Here is an 18620-nt window from a genome sequence, read left to right on the forward strand (position 1 = left end):
TTGTGACTTGAGGACGACCGACCAGGGGTGGACGCCGCTGTCCGCCCCTGCCGCTGTTGCAGGCTGACGATTCTCATGGCGCGCTATGTGCCCCGTTACCCCGTCTTGTCACCGAAGTGCGAACACACGTATGATGCCAGATTGCCAGGAGAGGTTGTCGTCGGCTCGTCGCTAGCAGGCAGAGAAAGCCAGTCATCAGCACGAAGCGAAAGTTCAAGACATGTTAGCTCAAATTGATGGTGCAGGAGCTGACTGCCGTCCCAGCGGTACAGCTGGAGCCGCCGCAGCCCACGGCGCGGCAGCCCTGCCCCACCCCCCCACCCCACCCCCACGTCACCCCCCCCCCCAAGCGCCTGCCGCCCCGCCAGTGCCTGCGCCCCCACCCCAGTGCCTGTCCCGCCCGTCTTGAGTGCCACCAAAGTCACTTCATCATCCCAGACTGGCAGACTTCCACCCAACGCTCACTGTCCGTATCCTAAGCGCCGCTTAAGCCTCAGCAGTAGCGGCAGCCAGGGTGGTGAAGGCAAACGTAAGCTCAGGTGTCGGCCGCCGCTGCAGCAGCCCGCGAGCCACAGCCATTTCACGGAGCATTTGCTGCTGCGAGTCCATCGAAGTCTCCCGCATACTGATACCAATCCATCGCAATCACGTCAAGTCTCGCCAGTTACCACACGGTCGCGTCAGCACGCTGCACTTCCCAGCCGTGTCCCTCCTTGTCCCTCCACCAGCATCCAACCTTCATAGTGGCGGCGTGGTGGTGCGCAGTGGCGGCGGTCATTATTACAGCATGATAGCAGGCAGCGGCGGCGGCGGCGGCAGAGGAGTAGGCGGCGGCAGCGGCGGCAGCGGCAGAGGAACGTGGGCCTCCGCAGTGCGCATGTGCGTTGCCGATCCCAGGCAGACTGCATTGGAAACGCACCCTCGCCTACGCACCTCTGTACAACCAATACATGGTAACATCCTTTACACATTGCAGTGGCTCTCACGTTACTACACGTTTTTAGGGTCCTTGACTGCGAGTGCGAGCTCTGTATTTCTTTGTTTCAGCGGCCCTAGGCTCATGGATCCATCCATCTGATAGGTGCTAGCACTGTGGCCCGCCATTGTTAATAGAGACAGGGTCCTGATAGCAGGTTTTGGCGAAGGGTTCGACATGGCCAGCTCGGAGCTGAAAGTCGTGGAGGTTCGCAGCCCTCCTGCCGAACCGCTGCCTCCTTTATCTTCAGCGCAGGCGCAGGGCTTGCTTCCAGCGCTTGGGAATGCTCTTCCCATCCCGGACGATAACGCACCGCCAGCAAATGGTGCATCTGCAACAAACGGCGACCACTTGTTGCCGCACGGGAGCCCTCTGAAGGACGGAGCAGTGGGCGGAGTGGTTTCGCAAGCCGCAGCGGTTGCCGGGAGTATCGCGTCGACCGTGAACGCACCAGCTTCCAGCGAAATCAGCGAGGCAGCGATGCCGAGTATGAAAAGCAAGCAAGCGTCTGCAACCATGTCGCCCGAGAAGGGCGCGGTCGCAGCGGCAGGCGGCTTGCCCGCGACGCCCGCCCGCGCAACCACAGCCGCGGGCCCCTTCGCCGGAGCCGGCGCCGCTGCGGCCACCGCAGTGGCAGCCGGCGGCGACGCCACGCAGGTCTCGCCCACCCTGGGCACGTCCGGGGCATCCGGCGCGGTGCCTTCCAGCAGCCTCAAGAACAGCGCCAGTCTGCGCATCCAGGAGAGCCTCAAGCAGCTGCCGTCCGTGGCCTCGGACGCGGCCAAGCAGGCGGGCAAGGCCTACGTGGAGGCGGGCAAGGAGGCCAAGCAGACAATCAACACGCTGGCCGGGCTGCCCTTTCTGAAGAAGGAGGGCAGCCCCATCACCATCACGCTGGACCAGGTGCTCACGGCGCTGTTCTTCGTGGTGGTGGGCTCTCAGGTGTTGCTGGTGCCGCTGTTCATGCCCTCCATCTTCCGGCTGGCCTACTCGCTGGTGTGGGGCCTGGTGGCGGGCCTGGGCCTCAGCTTCCTGTTCTACCTGAACAAGAAGCGCAAAGCCGAGGTCAACGAACTGGTGCGTGCTCCGTATGCGATGGGGGCTACAGGCTTGCGTGTGGGGTCGCGCGGAAGCTGTGCAGTTGGGACTCGAGGTCGAGCAATAGCGGGGCGGAAAGCGGTCGGACTGAATAAGCGTACGCGCGGTGCACGGTTGTCGAGTAAACGCTGTGGTGCATTTCCGTCGTACCGCGCAACGACGTGCGTTTCTTACCGCGCGGCCCGCCCTGCCCTGTCCCTTCCACCCTCCAGCTTTCCGTGAACCTAGGCCTGAAGGGCGTGTCGCTGGTGGCGGGCGGGCTGCCGTCCTGGTTCAACATCTCGCACAAGGAGAAGATGGAGGTGAGGCACGGGGCGATTGGGGCACTTGGTTCAAGGGCCTAAGGGGCTGCAGGACTCGCAATATGGGAGCAGGACGGCGCAGGGGTGCAGCAGGTGCAAGCACGGCAAAGAAGTGCACGGCAACGGGCGGGAACCGCACCAGGCAAAGACGTAGCGTCTTTTAGGAGGAGGATGCGGGAGGTGTTGGGTTGTCACTGTAAGCGATGCCTTGTGGTCTGTCAGGGTCAGCCTCTGTCGGGCTCGGTTGAACGTGCATCTACAGCGGCCCCAATGTTTTGTGCAGCTGGTGGGGCTCTGGATGAAACAGCCGCCGTGTCCGTCTGTGATGTTTGCAGTGGCTCAACACTCTTATTGAGGAGATCTGGCCATTCGTGGACAAGGGTATCTGCCAGATGATCAAGGTGCGGGCGTTGCGTCCTGCGTGATTCATTGCAGCAGGGCACCGCCGGCGTGGCATCGGCCCTTGATCGCGTGCGCTTCCACCATATGTTTGATGCCGTGAAGGCTAATGCTCCAGCCGTCCGTGCCTCGCAATACTCCTTTGCCGACCCCCGGAAACGACTGCCCCCGTAGGACATCACGGCCCAGATGATGCCCCAGGTGCTCAAGCAGCTGCCCGCCGGCATGGGCGGCCTGGTCAAGTGCATCAGCTTCAAGCACCTCACCTTCGGCGCCGCGCCATTCCGAGTGGAGAGTGAGTGCCGGCCGGAGGCATCGAGTGCTGTGGTGCTGTGGTAGCCTTGCGGGCCGGGCTTGGCCTGCCGGCATGTCGGGTTGAACTGTGCCTTGTCAGGAGCTACGTATGTGGCAGCACTAGCTCGAGCACCAGCTTGAGCCTGCTGTTTGTGGCGGCGTCCTGAACAGCATCCCGTTACGTCCTCGGCCGCCCGCCGGCGTGTAGGCATCTGGGTGGACGAGACAGAGACGGAGCGGCTGCTGATGGAGGTGTCGGTCAAGTGGTGCGGAGACCCCAACATCACTCTGGCCATCGAGCTGCCCACCGGGTAGGGCGCCGCGTGCGTCACAATGCGGCTCCTTGCTGCCCAGGCGCAATCCGACTGATTCGCAGTTATCTCCCTGACGCATGTGCCCTTGCCTTTTAGCCGGCACCTTCTTGCCGTGCCCAAACTCGCCGCCCGTGTCTGCTGATGTCACCGCTACTGCCGCCTCCACACACACACCCGCAGCCAAAAGCTGTGCCCGCGCATCATGGACATCACGTTCGTGGCCACAATCCGCATCATGCTGGACCCGCTGGTGGACCGCATCCCCGGCTTTGGTGCGTTGTAGCGTGGCTGCATTGCTGCATGTGTGCACTCAGCCTTTCGCGCCGTTGCCGTTTTACGCTTGGCTTGGGCCAGGGGCCTAGGCACCCGGCCAGCATCATTTATGCCCCGCCTGTCCATCACCGTCAACATGCAACTGCGGTTATCATGCCTCGAACCTCGCACCTCTCCCGCCAACACCACTGCCTCCGCCACCGCCTCCGCCACCGCCTCGCAGTCGGCGCGATGGCCACGGTGCCCAAGCCGCCGCTGATCAAGTACCGGCTGGACTTCGGCAAGGCGCTGGGCGGCTCCATGGCGCCCGCGGCCGTGACGCCGGTGGTCAACTACTTCATGAAGGAGATTATCACCAAGATGCTGGTTTGGCCGCAGCGCCTGGTCATCCCCATCCTGCAGGTGCGGCGGTTGCGTTGCCAAGCCGTGCTGCGTATGCAGAGGCAGCACGCACATGCCCCGTGTGCTTGTGGAGCTGGGAGTGCTTGCCCTGGGGCTCGTGCCGAGTCGTGTGAGGAAAATCCAGGGGCCGCGGATGGGTGGAGTGAGTAACTTGGATGGGAGGGGTCCGCGTGTAACCTGATTGACACATGCACCTGCGTCTGTGTGTGTGTGTGTGTGTGTGCCCGCAATCCTCCGTAGGAGACGGAGCAGGACCGCATCCTGATCCAGCGCCTGATGCGGCGCCACCGCGGCGTCGTGCGCATCCACGTGCGGCTGGCTAAGCAGCTGAAGAAGTCGGAGTGGGGCAACACCAACGACGTGCTGTGCGAGTTCACCACCGACTCGGAGTACTTCGAGGTGCGTGTGTGTTTGTATTTGTGTGTGTGTGTGTGTGTGTGTGTGTGTGTGTGTGTGTGTGTTGGACGACGAAACGGAACCCGTGTGTGTTCTTGTTTACTGGTGTGCTTGCCCCGTCGTTACTCGATCTGGAGGTAAACCCTGCTTTGATGCAGCATTGCGCGCACAGCACGTGCAGCTGCGCGCCGCGTGTGCGTACTGTGTGGATGCGCATACAGGGGATGGCTCTGCCATACCGTACTAATAGCAGAGTAGCAAGGTCTGGCATGGCACGATGCACCCATTGACCGATTGACACCATTTTCACGAGGCCGCACATTGTCCCTTTTTGCAGTCCACAAGCATCAAGCGGGCGAAGATTCCGGACAAAACCAAGAAGGTGACGTTGGATTCCAAGAAGAACAGCACCAGCAGCAACGCCAACGCTCACGTTGCGGCGGCGGCGGCTGCTCAGGTCTCCGTGGACCCCGCCACCGAGGCAGCGGCGGCGGCGGCAGCGGCGCGCAAGAAGAAGCAGCGGGCGGAGCAGCCCAAGGAGGTGGTCGTCTGGAACGAGTACATCTACCTCCTCGTCCAGGTGGGGCTGGGTGCGTGGCCTTTGCGTGTGTCCTTACGTAGTCGTCGCTGTTGGACGCGAGTGGCCGGCGCCCAGGGTGATGTGTGTGGGTTATGTGTGTGGTGATCCGGGTGCTATTCTCATAGCGTCCTTCTCAAACGTTCCGACATCGCCGCCTTCTGACAAGTCATGGTCCGGAACCCTCCTCTGAACCGGCCAAACCACCTCTTACGGTACCGCAACTGCCCACACACACGCGCGCAGGAGCCCAAGGACCAGCTGCTGCGGCTGGAGGTGTTCGACATCGACCGCCTGCGGCCCGGCAAGCTGCTGTCCGGTCAGGTGACGCAGGTGGTCAACGGCCGGCAGCTCATGGGCCGCCAGCTGATCAAGCTAAGCGAGGCCTGCAAGGACGGCATGAATGGCAACAACGAGCGCGCCGAGCAGCAGGTGCTGCTGGGAGACAACGACTGGGGCGCGCCGGGCGGCCCGGGCAAGGGCCTGGGTATTGTGCACATGACGCTGCAGTACTGGCCCTTTGAGAGGCTGACCAAGTACGACGTGGAGAACGCCATGCAAGTGAGTCGGGCTAGGGGCGGGTGCGGGAGTCCACAGCAAGTGGGTAATAAAGCGAGACGGAATGAAGGAATGCGCATTGTGGGCCACCGTAGTACCGTGTGCAAGCCTGGGTGCGTCGGGCGCAGGATGTCTATCGCACGGGCTAATGGGCGTTGGGCGACCGCACCAAAGCATCCGCGCCTAGCACCAGCAGATGCAAGGAGACGCGCGCATCTTTATTTTGTATCACCGGTACTGAAGGCGCGATGATGCTGTGCGTCATCAGTGTTGCCGGTCCGGCCCCGTGTCCGCCTACCTACACTGCGAACGCGACCTACCGCCGCAGGGCATTGTGACCGTGCGGCTGCTCAAGGTGTGGGGCCTCATGGCCGCCGGCGAGGACCTGTCGGCCTTCGTGCGCGTCACCAGCACCGCCAACAAGAAGGAGTGGCGCTCCTCCACCCGCTACTGGTCGCGTGCTCGCCACGTGAGTTGCTGTGCGCTGGACTGACACGATGCCCTTGGCATGCGTACGGAATCCGTATGACGCAGCGCCAGTACATTAGCCCCTCGCCCTCTGTGTGACTCCCGTGGCAACATCCCACCTGTCCTACACCTCTGCCGCGATCCTCGCCCTCCCCGCCCTCCCAACCCCACCCTTCACGCGCCCTCCTCCACGCCCGCAGATCCAGCGCCTGCAGCACGAGATCCAGCAGCTGCGCACCACCATGGAGCGGGACAAGCGCGAGGGCCGGCCCACGCTGGCGGCGCGCAAGGAGAAGTACGTCAAGGCGCTGGAGCAGGCGGTGTCGCGGGACGCCGGGCAGAACAGCAAGGCGCGCCTGGTGGTGGACATGGACTACACGGTAGGAGGCGGCAGGGGAGGGGAGGGGAGGGGATTTGGGTCATACTTAAAAGTAAGCGGCACCCCTTCTCTTGCTGTCCTGCACAACGTTCGATCAGTACTACAACACACCACACCGCACCACACACCGCACCGCACGGTGTTTACCCCTCTCCCCTGGTGCTTTCCAATACGCCGCACCGCAGCTGGACAGCAACGCCATGCACGCCATCTACAAGGTCAAGCTGACGGACGTGATCAAGGTCAAGGTCATGGAGGCCTCCCTCCTGTCCTCAGCCGAGTGCCTGGGCCGGCTGGACATCCCCGTGTCAGACATCATCACCGCACACGACGTGTAAGCCGCCGCAACCGGCCCCCGTGTCGCCTTGCTCACCGGCTGTGCGGCAGCTGGGTGACCATGCCTATGTGTGTGTGTGTATATATGTGTCTGGCTGCGGCTTTAAGTTGCAGGGTGGCCTGACCGGGACCCGTGTGCGCGGTGCCTCTCTCGCTCCTTGCGCCCGCAGGAACCCGCTGACCGGCCAGCAGGAGTTCGGGCTGCACCGCCGCAAGTGGGAGGAGTACAACCCCGACAAGCCCGACAAGTAGGTCGCGCGTGATGCCGGGGGCTTGCGGCGCCCGTAGGCGAGGCGGAGCACCGGGCACAGCGGGGTGGGGCCGTGCCGCAGAGCTTACCGTTGCAGGAGCGGTGCAAGCGAGCCGCACTAGTTGGGCTCATCGCTCGCTGGGGCTCTCTGTCGCCCTGTGCCGTCACCCTATGCTGCTCCCCTATGCTGCAACCCGCCCCCACCTCACCGCACCTACCCGCAACTCACCGCACCTGCCCGCACCTGCCCGCACCTGCCCGCACTTGCACCCCCACACACACACAGGCCCATGGACCAGCTGGAGCGCGGGCTGCTGCTGGAGGAGGGCGACGGCGCGCGCATCTGGGTGGAGCTGCGCTGGGTGCCCTGCATCCAGGTGCGGCCGGCCGGGGCGTGTTGGGGTGTGGGGGGGGCCGCTAGGGTGTGCGGGCGCGTATGTGTCCCAAGTGGGTAGAGGGGCGCTGCAGCATGGCCGCGAACCCGGTGTGAAAATTTGACGACAGAGCGCACCATGTGAGGGCCGTACGGTAAAGTGCGGCTTACCGCAGTTACACAGCGCGCTCCCGCCCTGGGATCCAACACGCTGGCATGCGTGCGCTCACCCGCGACACTCTCATCATTTTTTGTGCGCCCGCCATGCCTATCTGCAGGCTTCCGGGGCTGCGTCTGGCATCGAGGAGGGCGAGGAGGACGAGGAGGACTAGTGGGCGCAAGAGGGGTGGACTGACCCGTGCGGACTCGGTTTCAATGGCACGGACATGAAGAATGGCAGGGCGCTGCTGTCTGTGCGGGCGTGGGGGCGTAGGGGTGCTGCGCCAGAATAATAAGCCAGGGGACGTTCTGGCGTAGATGGCCGGGGGTGCGGGATGAGGTGCCTGTGGTGGTGCGCACCGTGGGGAACGGAGAAGGGCAGGGTCTGGGTCCGGCGTGGCAGGCGGCGACAGGACTGCCCAACGGCGCATGTGCATTTGGCAAGCTTCGGAGAGTAAGGGCCTGCCCCTGCGGGTAGGTGCGGTACATATAGTGTCTCTACCGTGAGCGTGAGGACAGAAGCTGCACAACTTGACATGGCAACTTGACTCGTGAGCGTCGTGGCTATTCACCGGCCGATGGGGAATGAGTGTGATCAGTGTATGTGTATGTATGTGTGTGATGTGCGTCTTGTTCACGATTGGAACTTTGAAGCGTATCTTCTTTCGCAGTGTGTTGGACTCCGCCAACGGAATGTAAGGGAGACTCACTGGAACCGTATTGGGGCCTTGTGGGAGGAGCGCAAGTGACTCGATGCTAGTTCGTCAGAGGACTTCGCCACTCTGCCCTATTCCATCACACGCTTCGTCAATCAACAGAGGAAGGGGGCAGCCATCCCACCGTGCCAGCGTGTATGCAGAAACGATGGCGCTGGAGGCCAAAGCAGCGTCAGCAGGAATGCGCAGCGGTTCGGGAAATCAACACTGGGATGAAGGGACTGCGCGAGTGCCAGGGATAAACCAAGAACAGGCAAGCCCACCTGTCCGTCCTTGACTCCTTGTCAGGCCCAGGGGGGGCTCGGAACAACAGTGCCGCATTGGCACGATACGGTGTAGCGTGTGTGGGCCAGTCGGGAAATCGGATTTGCATGTCAGTTCCAATCAGTTCGGACCGTGCTTGGCTACTTTGCCAAGGCGCCAGTCGGTTTGGGGTAAGACCTGCCCACTAGCCGCTGAGTCGGATGCCGGGTCGTAGGACTGCGCTGTGGCGGGTAAGCGGACATGGCACGGTCCGTGCCAGTGCCGCGTCAGCACGCATCCGTGCCAATGCCAGCGCGTGCTTGCAGCGCATGGGGGGGGGGTGGCCTTGCGGTTCGTGTGACGTGGCACAAGTGGGTTGCGCGGCACTACACCAGCACACCTGACGTTGCAACAGCAGACCTAGGGCTTTCGATGCCCGTCCAGAGTGGTGCCTGGTTGCCGAGTGACCTAGTCCGGTGCATAGCACCGCACAGCTCTCTGCTCTCAACATCACCTCTCAGGCCTCCACTTCTGCCAGCGCCGCCAAACCTGTCTCAGTGCCCACATGCGTGCACATGCACTCCTCAATGTAGCTATCCTGAGCTTCCACCATACGAGCTATGCAAAACTCTGCCCAAAAGTTACGCAAAGACTCCCGTGCCACCCCTGCATTCGAGTCTCTCCTGTCATGCCGCCCGCATGCGCATGTTGCACCCGCCTCGGCGCTCATCCATCCAAGTATCCAACTAGCACACACAGCTCACTCCACTCCTGCTGGACCTCCAGCACTCACCCTACGCCCAAAGCAAGCATGCACCTAATCCACAGCCCAGAACGCTGCCCCTGCTGACCATCTCCACCCCCAACCACACACCTCCTCTGCACCTCTCGCAGCGGCTCTAGCCCCGTCCCCGCCTGCCCCTCACGCGGAGGTGGGCGCGGCGGCCGTGAGGCTGTCAATGAGCCAGTTGAGGTGCGCCCGCAACTGCCGCGCCGCGGGGTAGCGCATGTCACGGGGTACGCCCACGCGGTCGCGCAGGTAGTCAGCCGCCAGCACCACCGCCGCGCCCGACAGGCCGCCGCTTGCAGACGTCTGTGCGGTGTGGAGGATGGGACCGCGGGCAGACAGGCGACGACGTCAAGCGCGCACCAACCAGCTCATCAAGGGGTGCACGCAGTGGGCAAGACGCGCAGGCGGCGCTGAATTTTGCGCTTGCAACCACACAACAACCCGCCACAACCACGCACCCCCTCGCCCGCGCCTCATCCCACCATGTCACACTCATCCACCGTTTAGCCCTGCTTCCCCCAAACCCACAGCAGCCCTTGGCAGCCCTCAGCAGCCCGCCTGCAATGCCCGCCCGCCACGCCCACAGCACACCTGCAGCGCGTGCTGCGACAGCTGCTTGGCCTCCACGCCCGCCAGCAGGGCGTGCGCCACGTGCCGCAGCGCTGCGTCCGCCTCCGCCGTGTAGTTGGTGTTGGGGATGGCGGTGGGGTCCGCCAGCGGCGCCGTCACGGGCCGCGGGCCGGGCTGGCCGGGGCCGCGCAGTGCGAAGCGGACCACTGCGTCGTGGTTGCGCACCTGGTGCCGGGCGGCAGAGGTGAGTGGTGGGGAGGAGGGCGGAGGTGAAAGCAGGAAGGAGGCCAGCGGCCCGCTGTGACATGGTGTTGCTGTGCACCGGTGCGCCTGAACGTGGACACCAGCCGCCCCCGCCCCCCACTATAGACTCTCAGATTCAAAACACACACACACGCGCAGTGTCCCCCACACACTTGCGCTCCAACCCTCGCCTCGGGCCTGCTCCCTGTCCCCCGCATCCTGCCCCCTGTCCGTTGCCCCCTGCTCCCTGCCCCCCGCATCCTGCCCCCTGCCTCCCTGCCGCCATGCCCTCAGCCCCCTAGGCCGACCCACCAGCTTGGCCGCGGCCTCCAGTCGGTCCACGGGCGGGTTGTCGCCGGGGCAGTAGGGCTCAGGCAGCGAGGACGCCGACAGCGGCGGCAGCGGCAGCCGCCAGTGCACGCCGTCGGTGCCGTCGAGGGCGGCGGCCAGCGGCTCGCCCTCCTCGTGCATGGCGCAGCCGCCCAGCTGCGTGTGGCGTGTGGTTGGCGTGTGTGGTGCGGCGTGAGGGTGTGTTGTGGCGTGTGTTTGGAGAGGCAAGAGGACGGATGAGGAGGGTTGTGCGTGGTGGTTACAGGGTGGATGTGGGACAGTGGCGAGGGTGTCACAGGTCCGAATGCAGTGAGCCCAGCAACGCACGACGCGACAACGCATAGATGTCAAAAAATAGAGATCAGGAGTCGAGGGCGCGCGTGCATTGGTGACCAAGGTAGCGGCCCAGGACGCGGGCAGTCAGGTGCAGCGGCTGTGACACACACCTGCGGCGGCAGGTCGTGCGCGTGTGTGTAGTAGTCGGAGCGGGTGCCCAGGTAGGTGGGGCGGCTCTCCATGGCCGCAAACCACCTGTGCGCGACAATGGACACACACAGACAAACACACCATGTCAAGCGCACGTACCGCATTTGTGTGCGGCACACGACCCCTAGGACCAAGGCGCCGCGTGCGGCACTCGCCGCACAGGCGCCGCTCACGGGTCCCTGCAACTATTACTGGTATAGAGGGTTGCAGCCGCCTGCCAGGCCGCAGCCGCCTGTCTCCCGCCACGCCCCCGCCCTGCCGCCGCCGCCAGGCCCCCACTCCTCTGCCGCCGCGGCTCCGGCGCACCTGTCCACCGCCGGCCAGCGGCCCTGCCCGCGCAGGTGGAACCCCTTGTAGTAGGTGAGCGAGGCGGCTGCTCGCTCCAGCATGGGCGCAAAGGTGATGTCCACCAGGCTGATGTCGGAGCCCAGGAAGTAGGGGCCCTGTGGTTGGGTGAGAGGCAGGACACGACGTGAGAGGGGTGGAAGCAGCAGGCATGTAATGAGGAGAGGGTACGCATGTTCAACGCGAACATGCTTGCGGGCCACCGTCCATGCCCCGTACGAAACGGGTTGAGCCAGGTGATTTTTCTGGGTATACGGCATGTGTGCCCGCTCCTCCTCCACACCCAATCCGTCAGTGGCGCTCACCCCTGCGCGCTCCAGCTCCGCCGCCACCGCGTCCACAGTCGCCTCAAACTGGGCCTTGCCGCTGCGAGCGGGAGTAAAGTGGGAGAAGCACAGGAGGAAGCCGAGCCGAGAGGTTGTCAGGGGAGGGAGTCACGAGGGGTTCTCCAGTAATGTGCAAGGCGTGAGGAAGGAGGCCTACACTACGCGGCGGCAGTCGCGCTTCGGGCACTCATCGCCGCCACGACGCCACAGTGCCATCCCGCACCTGCCGGTGTGACACGCCGTCGCGGCACACCTCCCCTGTCCCCATCCGCCCAGCCCCTCCTGCACCCCTCGCTGCACCTCCCCCGCTCCCTCCCTGCTCCCTCCCTGCTCCCCCTTACCATGCTGTAGAGCCCTGCACCAGCCCTCCCGGCCCCTCTCCCTCTCCCCCCACGCTCTCCCCCTCTCCACCACCTCCATCACTGCCGCCGCCACCACTGCTTCCCCTCACCGCGCGTGGTTCCAGTCCGAGGTGAGCCAGCCCAGCCAGTCGCTGAAGAAGCGCCGTTCCAGCCGCATCAGCTGGTCGGCACGGGCGCGCTCGGGCGTGCCTGCGGCGAGGCGCCATGGGCGGGTTGGTTGGATGCCGTGGCTTGAGGGCAGCCGGGCGGCGCGGCGGCACTGGCATGCTGGGCACCCTGGGCAACCTAGGCCAGAGCCCGCACCCAGCTGCGTACGCAATTTCTGACCATCATATTCCATCCACAACTATTGACCCACCCATCCCCGCCCCGCCCTGCCAATGCTGCACCGCTCCCGGGTTGTACCCGACCCCACCCTGCGGCGGCATGAGCGGCTTGTTGTCCGGGAAGGCCTGCTCCAGCAGGTTCATGATGACGGCGCTCTCGGTCACCACCCGCCCGTCCAGCTCGATGACCGGCAGCAGGCCGTTGGGCACCTGCAGCCGTGTGCATGTGTGCATGTGTATGTATGCGGGTGCGTGGAATGTACGTGTACGTATGTGGAAATACTTTCCAATCTCAGTTACCGTACATCGAAGCGGGGATCGAAGCGGGGACGTGCAGGGACACGTGTGTTCCAGGGCTCCCCCCTATCCTTGCACCCGAATACGAACCCAGGGGCCTCGGTGGTCCCCTCACGCACCTTGGCCATGAAGCTGGCTGGCTTGTCGCCATAGCAGCGCATGTTGATCTTCTCAATCTCGTACGGGATGCGCTTCTCCTCAAGCTGCATCCACACCTTGTGGCAGTAGGGGCACCTGGCGGCGGTGGCGGCAGCTGTGTCAGTGAGCAGTGGTAGCGACATGAGTCACGAAGACGGCAGGGCTGTGGGGCATGTGGAGCTGCACCTCTGACTCCGCGTCTCTGCGATCCACAGCTGGCTAGCTGCGTTTTGTGTACGCTCCAGTCCTGACCAGCACCAACACCAACACCGACATGCTGCCCCGGCCCCGCCCAGCCGCGCCTGCCCCCCCCCCCCCCCACACACACACACAGCGCCGCGCGCACCAGGAGGCGTGGTCGCGATACAGCTTGACCCGCACGGGGGCGGAGGAGCCGAAGGTGCGGCGGGTGGCCATGGGGTGCAGGTCACCCTGCGGACAGAAGGCACGACCGTAGCAGGGGTGATGAAGGTTGGCTGCTGGGTCGGTGGCCATGGGGCCGCTTCGATTGGCACACACGTCCAACCCGCCCAAACGATACGGATGCCCTCCGCCTCTCTTTCACCCACGCACGCACACACCTCGTTGGGGTTCCTCCAGAAGTCCACCCCCAGCTCCGCGTGCTGCGCCCTGAGTGTGTGCGTGTGTGTGCGTGAGGCATACACAATGTGCGTCAGCCAGCGGCCGGTGAGCACTCCGGGAAACCCGGCGTTGGTTGTCAGCCTAGTCAGGGCTCATGCACCCGTCTTCTTCCACTTGCTCTTGTTTGTCCAGCCTGCAGCTGACGTGACAGCCCCTGCAGAGGCGCTGCGACCCCCGGCTTGAGGCACCGGCCTGATACCGGGCTGAGCACACACACCCCTCCGGCAGTCTCCAGCCCGCACCCCACCCCCAGCCCCACCCACTTGACCATCTCCTCTAGCTGCTGCCAGGAGGGGGCGTTGTCGCTGAAGCTAAGGACCGTGGGCTCCGACTTCTGGGGAGCCGCCTGCGGTCCGGGAGTGAGAGAAGGAGCGTTGAGTCTGGCGGACGGGCTGCGTCGTGTGGCTCACAGGTGTCGTGCGCTTCGCCGCGGGAGACACCAGGCCAATATGCAGCGCCCCGTCGCTCACCGGCGCAGCGCTCCCGCCCTTGGAGAAACCCTGCATGATGCCCTTGAGTATGGACATTCGGCGAACGTCGCGCGACGAAGCCGGGCCTGCAAGCTGATGGTTCACACTGCGACGAAGCGCTGCTCCCAGGGCCCGCGGCGTCGCGACCAGGAAATCAGAACGAGTCGTCAGCCGCGCGGTGGGCGCGCCGGTGACAAGCATCGGCAAATTGCTTGCAACTTTGCAGCGGTTTGCAGCGGGAATGCTAATCGACCAAAGCGCGAGAGGTATTACAATAAGATACAGCTGGACACTTGTGAGACTTTAATTATTCATTTTACAGCAAGGCAAACGATTATCCAATTTGCTGCAGCTGTCGGACACCACCACTTTGTCCCCACTTCATGGCCCGTTCCATATGATCCTGCGGTGCCTATAACCAACACGAATAGATATGGTGACAGTCGCAGGGCCGCTAGTGGCGTCTAGAGGCGCCTGGCACGCATGCGTGCTAGTGCTCGCGCTCCTGTGCTCGCGAGCGGCAGCGGATGCAGTAGCGGACTTCTATGGCGACCTAGTGGCACAGCCATCAAAGCTGGCGCGGAGCGTGGAGAAGAAGGGCATGGTGCGTGGGCTGGGAACGAGTGCAACACCCGGCGGGTGGCCGCAGCCCCGGCGTCTGACGTGTGGCGCCACCCGCCCCTGCCTTACCTGGCAATCGCCCTGGCAAGGTATGCAAACACAGTGAGGATGATGTTCATGTACCTGCAGATCCCGGTGGAGCGATGGGACGATAAACTGTTTAGCTTTGAGCCTTTTCACCACTGGGTCATGAACAGCTCCATCTACCGGAGACAGGTGAGCGTGGTGGCATCGCGGCAACGCGTCACCCTTTGTTAAACGCGCTGATGAGCACGTGGGCAGCCAGGCGTGACCGGGTGGGGCCGCGCAAAGCGGGCAGGCAGGAGCAGGGACGGCAGGGTGCATTCTGGAGCAGGGGCGTTCGTCAGCGCCACGCCTGCGGGCCAGCGCGGGGTACCGGTCACACCCCAACATACCCTATCACGCAAACTCTGCCTCTGGATCTACTTCTGCATCTCATTTCACCTTTGGGCCGCGGCTGCCCTGCCGTTGCTCCTTTTGGTGTTGGGGTGCTGTGTAGGTGCCGCGGAATTACCCGATGTCGTTCCCCTGCGGCGTGTGGGTAAACCACCATTACAAGTTCGTGTTCATTCGCAACCGCAAAGCGGCGTCCACGACCGTAACGGACAACTTTGACAAGTGCCACTATAAGAACGCGGACGCCAAGCTGTGTATCGAGGTGTGTGGGGGGGGGGCTGGGCTCATTGAGGGTCGGGGCCGTGGTTTGCCATGGCCAACGGGGGCCAAGGGTATAGACGGGACTGGGCCGGTGCTGCGAGCACGCATCCTACCTACGTTTCTGACTTGCCACTGCGGCCGTCACCACGCTCCAGACTTGACACCGCGGCCCTCAAATGTCACCGCCATCACCACGCCACCACCACCCCGCTGCTGCACCGCCGCCGCACACAGGTGGCCAGCTTGGCCGCCCTGAAGGAGCGGGGCCTGGACCCGGCTGACATGTGGCGCGACTACTTCGTGTTCAGCACCAGCCGCAACCCCTGGGCGCGGGCCGGCTCCTCGTACGACTACTGCTCCACCAAGTGGGCGCGCACCAGCGGGCCGTGCAGGTGTGTGCGGGGGCGGCAGGCCCGGGGCAAGGGACCGGCGGGCGGGGACGGTGGGGTGGAGGCGGTGGGGGCTGGGATGGGCAGGCGGGGCTGACGGCGCGCGTGTGCCGGAGGGCAACAGGGTTGGGGGGTGGGAGGGGACTGCTGAAAGCGAGGGGCCGGCAGCAGAAAATGGCCGAGCATTGAGGGAGGTCGGCTTGCGTGCAGGTGGATACCAGGATACCGCACCCCAAGCCTTTTCTACGGCATGTCTTGTCACGGCAGTTCCAATATCACTCCCAATAACCGCCTCCCTCCCCGTCCGCCCCCACCCACTACTTCCCGTCCACTGCTCCCCGCCCCCACTGCAGCCAGCCGCCCTTCGGCTCCTTCTGCCGCGACCCGTCCATCCTGGGCAAGATCACCAACCTGTTCCACTGCTTCGACCGCGTGGGCATGTACCACGACTACTACCACACAGAGCCCGTGGCGCCATGCCTCACCACCGAGCTGGGGCTGCCGGCCGTGGACTATCTCATCAGGCGAGTGTCGGGCCTGGAGGGACGGCGGGAGGGCCCTGCGCGCACAGCTGCACACATTGGGCCCTGCCTCTCTCAGCGCATTCGTCGCTGGCCTTTGGTTGGATTGGGGCTTGGAAGTGGCGCCGCCGCCTCGTACACAAGACCCGCTGCCCTTGGTGTTTCCATCCCTTGCGCTCTCTGACACGCACCCGCGGTGCGCACCCCCGCAGGTACGAGAACCTGGCTGACGACCTGCCCGAGGCGGTGCGCCTCATCAACGAGCGGCGGGACAAGTCGCTGCCGCCCATACCCGAGCCCAAGATCTACTGGAAGAAGAAGGGCCAGGTGGGCGGCAGGATTAAGAAGCGGCATGGGCGATTGCTTTCAAGACTGCGCCGGTCAGGTGGTGGCTATGGTACACTAGCAGTCCGTGTGTTGGACCCGCTACATTTGGAGCATGATCACGATCTTGATGTGCAGCAGATCTGACGCATGGGACACATGGCTGCCTGCAGGCCGCTCGGTCCAGTGAGGAGTCCGGGGTGGAGTCCACCACGGCAGCGCTGGTGGGGCACGGCGAGAAGTACCGGCAGTGCGGCATGCAGTGCGTGCGCGACATCTACGAGTACTTCAAGTGGGTCGCTGGGCGGAGTGGACTCAATGATAAAGATGAACTGCGGGGATGTGGGGCTGCACACACGGTGGGGGGGGGCGTCTCCGCTCATTGGGTGATCCTACCTGCGCGTGTTTATACTACTCTATGATTGCGACATTTGAAACAATAAGAGACAGTCACTGATAAGGTCACGCTTTGTATCCGGCTCAGTCCTGCGTCTCTGCATGCTGATGGTCTCCGCCTCCCCTGTCCTGCCCTGCCTGCCATGTCCCACAGGGTGGACTTTGAGCTGTTCCAAATGCCGCTGCCCAAGTCGGCGCCCAGCAGCTGAGCAGGCATAGCCTGCCAGTACTGCCATTGCAGATTTGCAGCATGGCAGCATTGTAGTAATCGCGTAGCACAGCACTGGCGTGCGAGTATCGAGGTCAGCGTGGTGTTCGGGGGTGGAGGCCACGGGAGGAGGCTGGTGACTGGCCTAGTGGGTGCACTCGCCGGGAAAGATACCGGGCCAGTGGCATCAGTGGCGACTAGGTTTCGCTTAGCATGCGCGCGGGCGTGAAGCCGGTAGGTAGACATAGAAGTGAGAGTGGGGATTTGATGCGTCGTGCGGCTTCAGGACTGGGACGGCGCAGATTATTAGACAGGCGGCGACGGCCGACCGCTCGGGTGATGACTGGCAAGGCGGCCGCGCCACGGACATGCAGCTCAGTGCTCGACAGATTGCTTCGGCATGTGGAGACGCCGCGTTGGCGAGAGCCACGAATAGCCGTGGCGGCATGTCGCACCCCTGGAGGGCACTGTACTCGTACCTGCTCAAAGTGCATGTGAGCCTGTTCTTACAACCGGGTCAGTGCACGTCGCCTAAGTGATGCAACACACATGTTGGCCAGAAGGGGCGCTGCATGCTGTTTGGGGTCTTAATGCGGTACGTGTTTTAGTCGGCGTGGGAGGTTTCCCGGCGGTTTCCCGGCAGGGAGGTTCCCTTCACTGGCGCCAAGCCATGAGGCCATCACAAGTTTATGACGAGTGTTGCGGAATTGCGGTGTCAGTAAGTCAACGCACCAGACGAGCGTGACCGCTACCAATTCACACAATCCAGGCGCGTGGGAGCAACACTGCGCAGGAGGGCAGGACGTGTGGCGGGCTGGCGGCCCTGAAAGTCTGAAACACGTTGGGAGCTGATTCAGCGGAAGCAGCTGGTGTGCTGGCAACGTCTGGAGAGCAGCGACACGGGCTGCGCGTGTGGCATGATGGCTTGGAGCCAGCAAAGCTTCGCCCCGGCATCCACAGTCTACGTAGCCAGCGTACCAGGCGGGTAGAGATGTACCGTATTCCCGGTGGACACCAGGTTTTGGCGTGCCGTGATGGCACAGTGCATCTCGGAGCTCTACTGAAGCCCGATGGAAGGCGCCCAAACACGGAGGCAGAGTACCCAGGGAAGAACCGCAGCCCAGGGAAGAGCGAGACCACAGGCTAAGGTTGTGTGCCTCCAATACGCAGCATCCAGAATGTGATGCATCGCCCAGACGAGGTCGGGAACAGACGGGCGCCGCAGTCGCGCCGACAGACACGGAGCGAACGTGTCGGTATGTGCCCCACGCACGTAACACAGGACCGCGGACTTTTTGACGCAGCCGTCGCGGTCAGTTCCGGAATACATCCGGTTGTTATAATGCCAGTCGCCCAGTCTCGTTGCACTCATAACGGTTAATCAAGTCACCCCGCACTGTAGGTCTCGGCATTGCATTCCTGACAAACTATGGTATCGCGCTCCGCCTAGGTCACGAAATGAGCGCCCGCTCGCCCATGGATGCATAAACATCCAATATTGTAGCATGTAGCGCTGTATCGGCGGTAGGCGATGCTCCAGGTCTCACTCCAGGCATGGCACTTGACCAATTTCCTGAAACGCCCGTATAAATAGGCCCCGCCCCCGCACCGCTTTCTTATCTCATGAAGTCTATGAACCATTAAA

General features: G+C 63.6%; 3 protein-coding genes across 3 annotated transcripts; 2 read left to right on the forward strand and 1 right to left on the reverse strand.

Annotated features, from left to right (window-relative positions):
* Nucleotides 1-940: 940 nt before the first annotated feature.
* Nucleotides 941-8265, forward strand: CHLRE_01g044650v5 (uncharacterized protein). The gene is made up of 16 exons (XM_001689665.2): nucleotides 941-2053; nucleotides 2287-2376; nucleotides 2712-2777; nucleotides 2950-3070; nucleotides 3278-3380; nucleotides 3564-3655; nucleotides 3880-4058; nucleotides 4299-4457; nucleotides 4792-5034; nucleotides 5278-5592; nucleotides 5918-6058; nucleotides 6258-6437; nucleotides 6622-6770; nucleotides 6943-7020; nucleotides 7309-7399; nucleotides 7674-8265. Exons 1-16 carry the CDS (start codon nucleotides 1154-1156, stop codon nucleotides 7725-7727), a joined length of 2961 nt encoding a protein of 986 aa, XP_001689717.2. The 5' UTR covers nucleotides 941-1153; the 3' UTR covers nucleotides 7728-8265.
* A 619-nt stretch (nucleotides 8266-8884) lies between these two features.
* CHLRE_01g044700v5 (uncharacterized protein) lies at nucleotides 8885-14050 on the reverse strand. The gene is made up of 13 exons (XM_043058861.1): nucleotides 13839-14050; nucleotides 13632-13714; nucleotides 13308-13356; nucleotides 13073-13158; nucleotides 12708-12822; nucleotides 12381-12501; nucleotides 12055-12154; nucleotides 11583-11643; nucleotides 11239-11375; nucleotides 10893-10977; nucleotides 10429-10602; nucleotides 9895-10098; nucleotides 8885-9606 (listed from the first exon to the last, which is right to left on the reverse strand). The coding sequence occupies exons 1-13, from the start codon at nucleotides 13893-13895 to the stop codon at nucleotides 9436-9438; spliced, it is 1443 nt and encodes a 480-aa protein (XP_042928775.1). The 5' UTR covers nucleotides 13896-14050; the 3' UTR covers nucleotides 8885-9435.
* A 100-nt stretch (nucleotides 14051-14150) lies between these two features.
* Nucleotides 14151-18572, forward strand: CHLRE_01g044750v5 (uncharacterized protein). Its single transcript, XM_001689666.2, has 8 exons — nucleotides 14151-14442; nucleotides 14589-14675; nucleotides 14980-15138; nucleotides 15372-15529; nucleotides 15880-16050; nucleotides 16260-16374; nucleotides 16545-16663; nucleotides 16922-18572. The coding sequence occupies exons 1-8, from the start codon at nucleotides 14272-14274 to the stop codon at nucleotides 16974-16976; spliced, it is 1035 nt and encodes a 344-aa protein (XP_001689718.2). The 5' UTR covers nucleotides 14151-14271; the 3' UTR covers nucleotides 16977-18572.
* Nucleotides 18573-18620: the final 48 nt, after the last annotated feature.

This window comes from Chlamydomonas reinhardtii, chromosome 1 (assembly GCF_000002595.2).
Source record: "Chlamydomonas reinhardtii strain CC-503 cw92 mt+ chromosome 1, whole genome shotgun sequence".
Lineage (NCBI taxonomy): Eukaryota > Viridiplantae > Chlorophyta > Chlorophyceae > Chlamydomonadales > Chlamydomonadaceae > Chlamydomonas > Chlamydomonas reinhardtii.

Bases quoted from the DNA above. Each gene is read 5' to 3' on its own strand.
- CHLRE_01g044650v5 (XM_001689665.2), top strand. From the start codon at position 1,154: ATGGCCAGCTCGGAGCTGAAAGTCGTGGAGGTTCGCAGCCCTCCTGCC. The intron at 3,071-3,277 runs GTGAGTGCCGGC...GCCGGCGTGTAG, and splicing joins CGCGCCATTCCGAGTGGAGA to GCATCTGGGTGGACGAGACA. The intron at 3,381-3,563 runs GTAGGGCGCCGC...ACACACCCGCAG, and splicing joins GCCATCGAGCTGCCCACCGG to CCAAAAGCTGTGCCCGCGCA.
- CHLRE_01g044700v5 (XM_043058861.1), bottom strand. From the start codon at position 13,895: ATGTCCATACTCAAGGGCATCATGCAGGGTTTCTCCAAGGGCGGGAGC. The intron at 10,978-11,238 runs GTGCGCCGGAGC...TGTCGCGCACAG, and splicing joins CGCTGGCCGGCGGTGGACAG to GTGGTTTGCGGCCATGGAGA. The intron at 10,603-10,892 runs GTGTGTGTCACA...CGCCACACGCAG, and splicing joins CGCACGACCTGCCGCCGCAG to CTGGGCGGCTGCGCCATGCA.
- CHLRE_01g044750v5 (XM_001689666.2), top strand. From the start codon at position 14,272: ATGGTGACAGTCGCAGGGCCGCTAGTGGCGTCTAGAGGCGCCTGGCAC. The intron at 14,443-14,588 runs GTGCGTGGGCTG...ATGTACCTGCAG, and splicing joins GCGTGGAGAAGAAGGGCATG to ATCCCGGTGGAGCGATGGGA. The intron at 15,139-15,371 runs GTGTGTGGGGGG...CGCCGCACACAG, and splicing joins ACGCCAAGCTGTGTATCGAG to GTGGCCAGCTTGGCCGCCCT.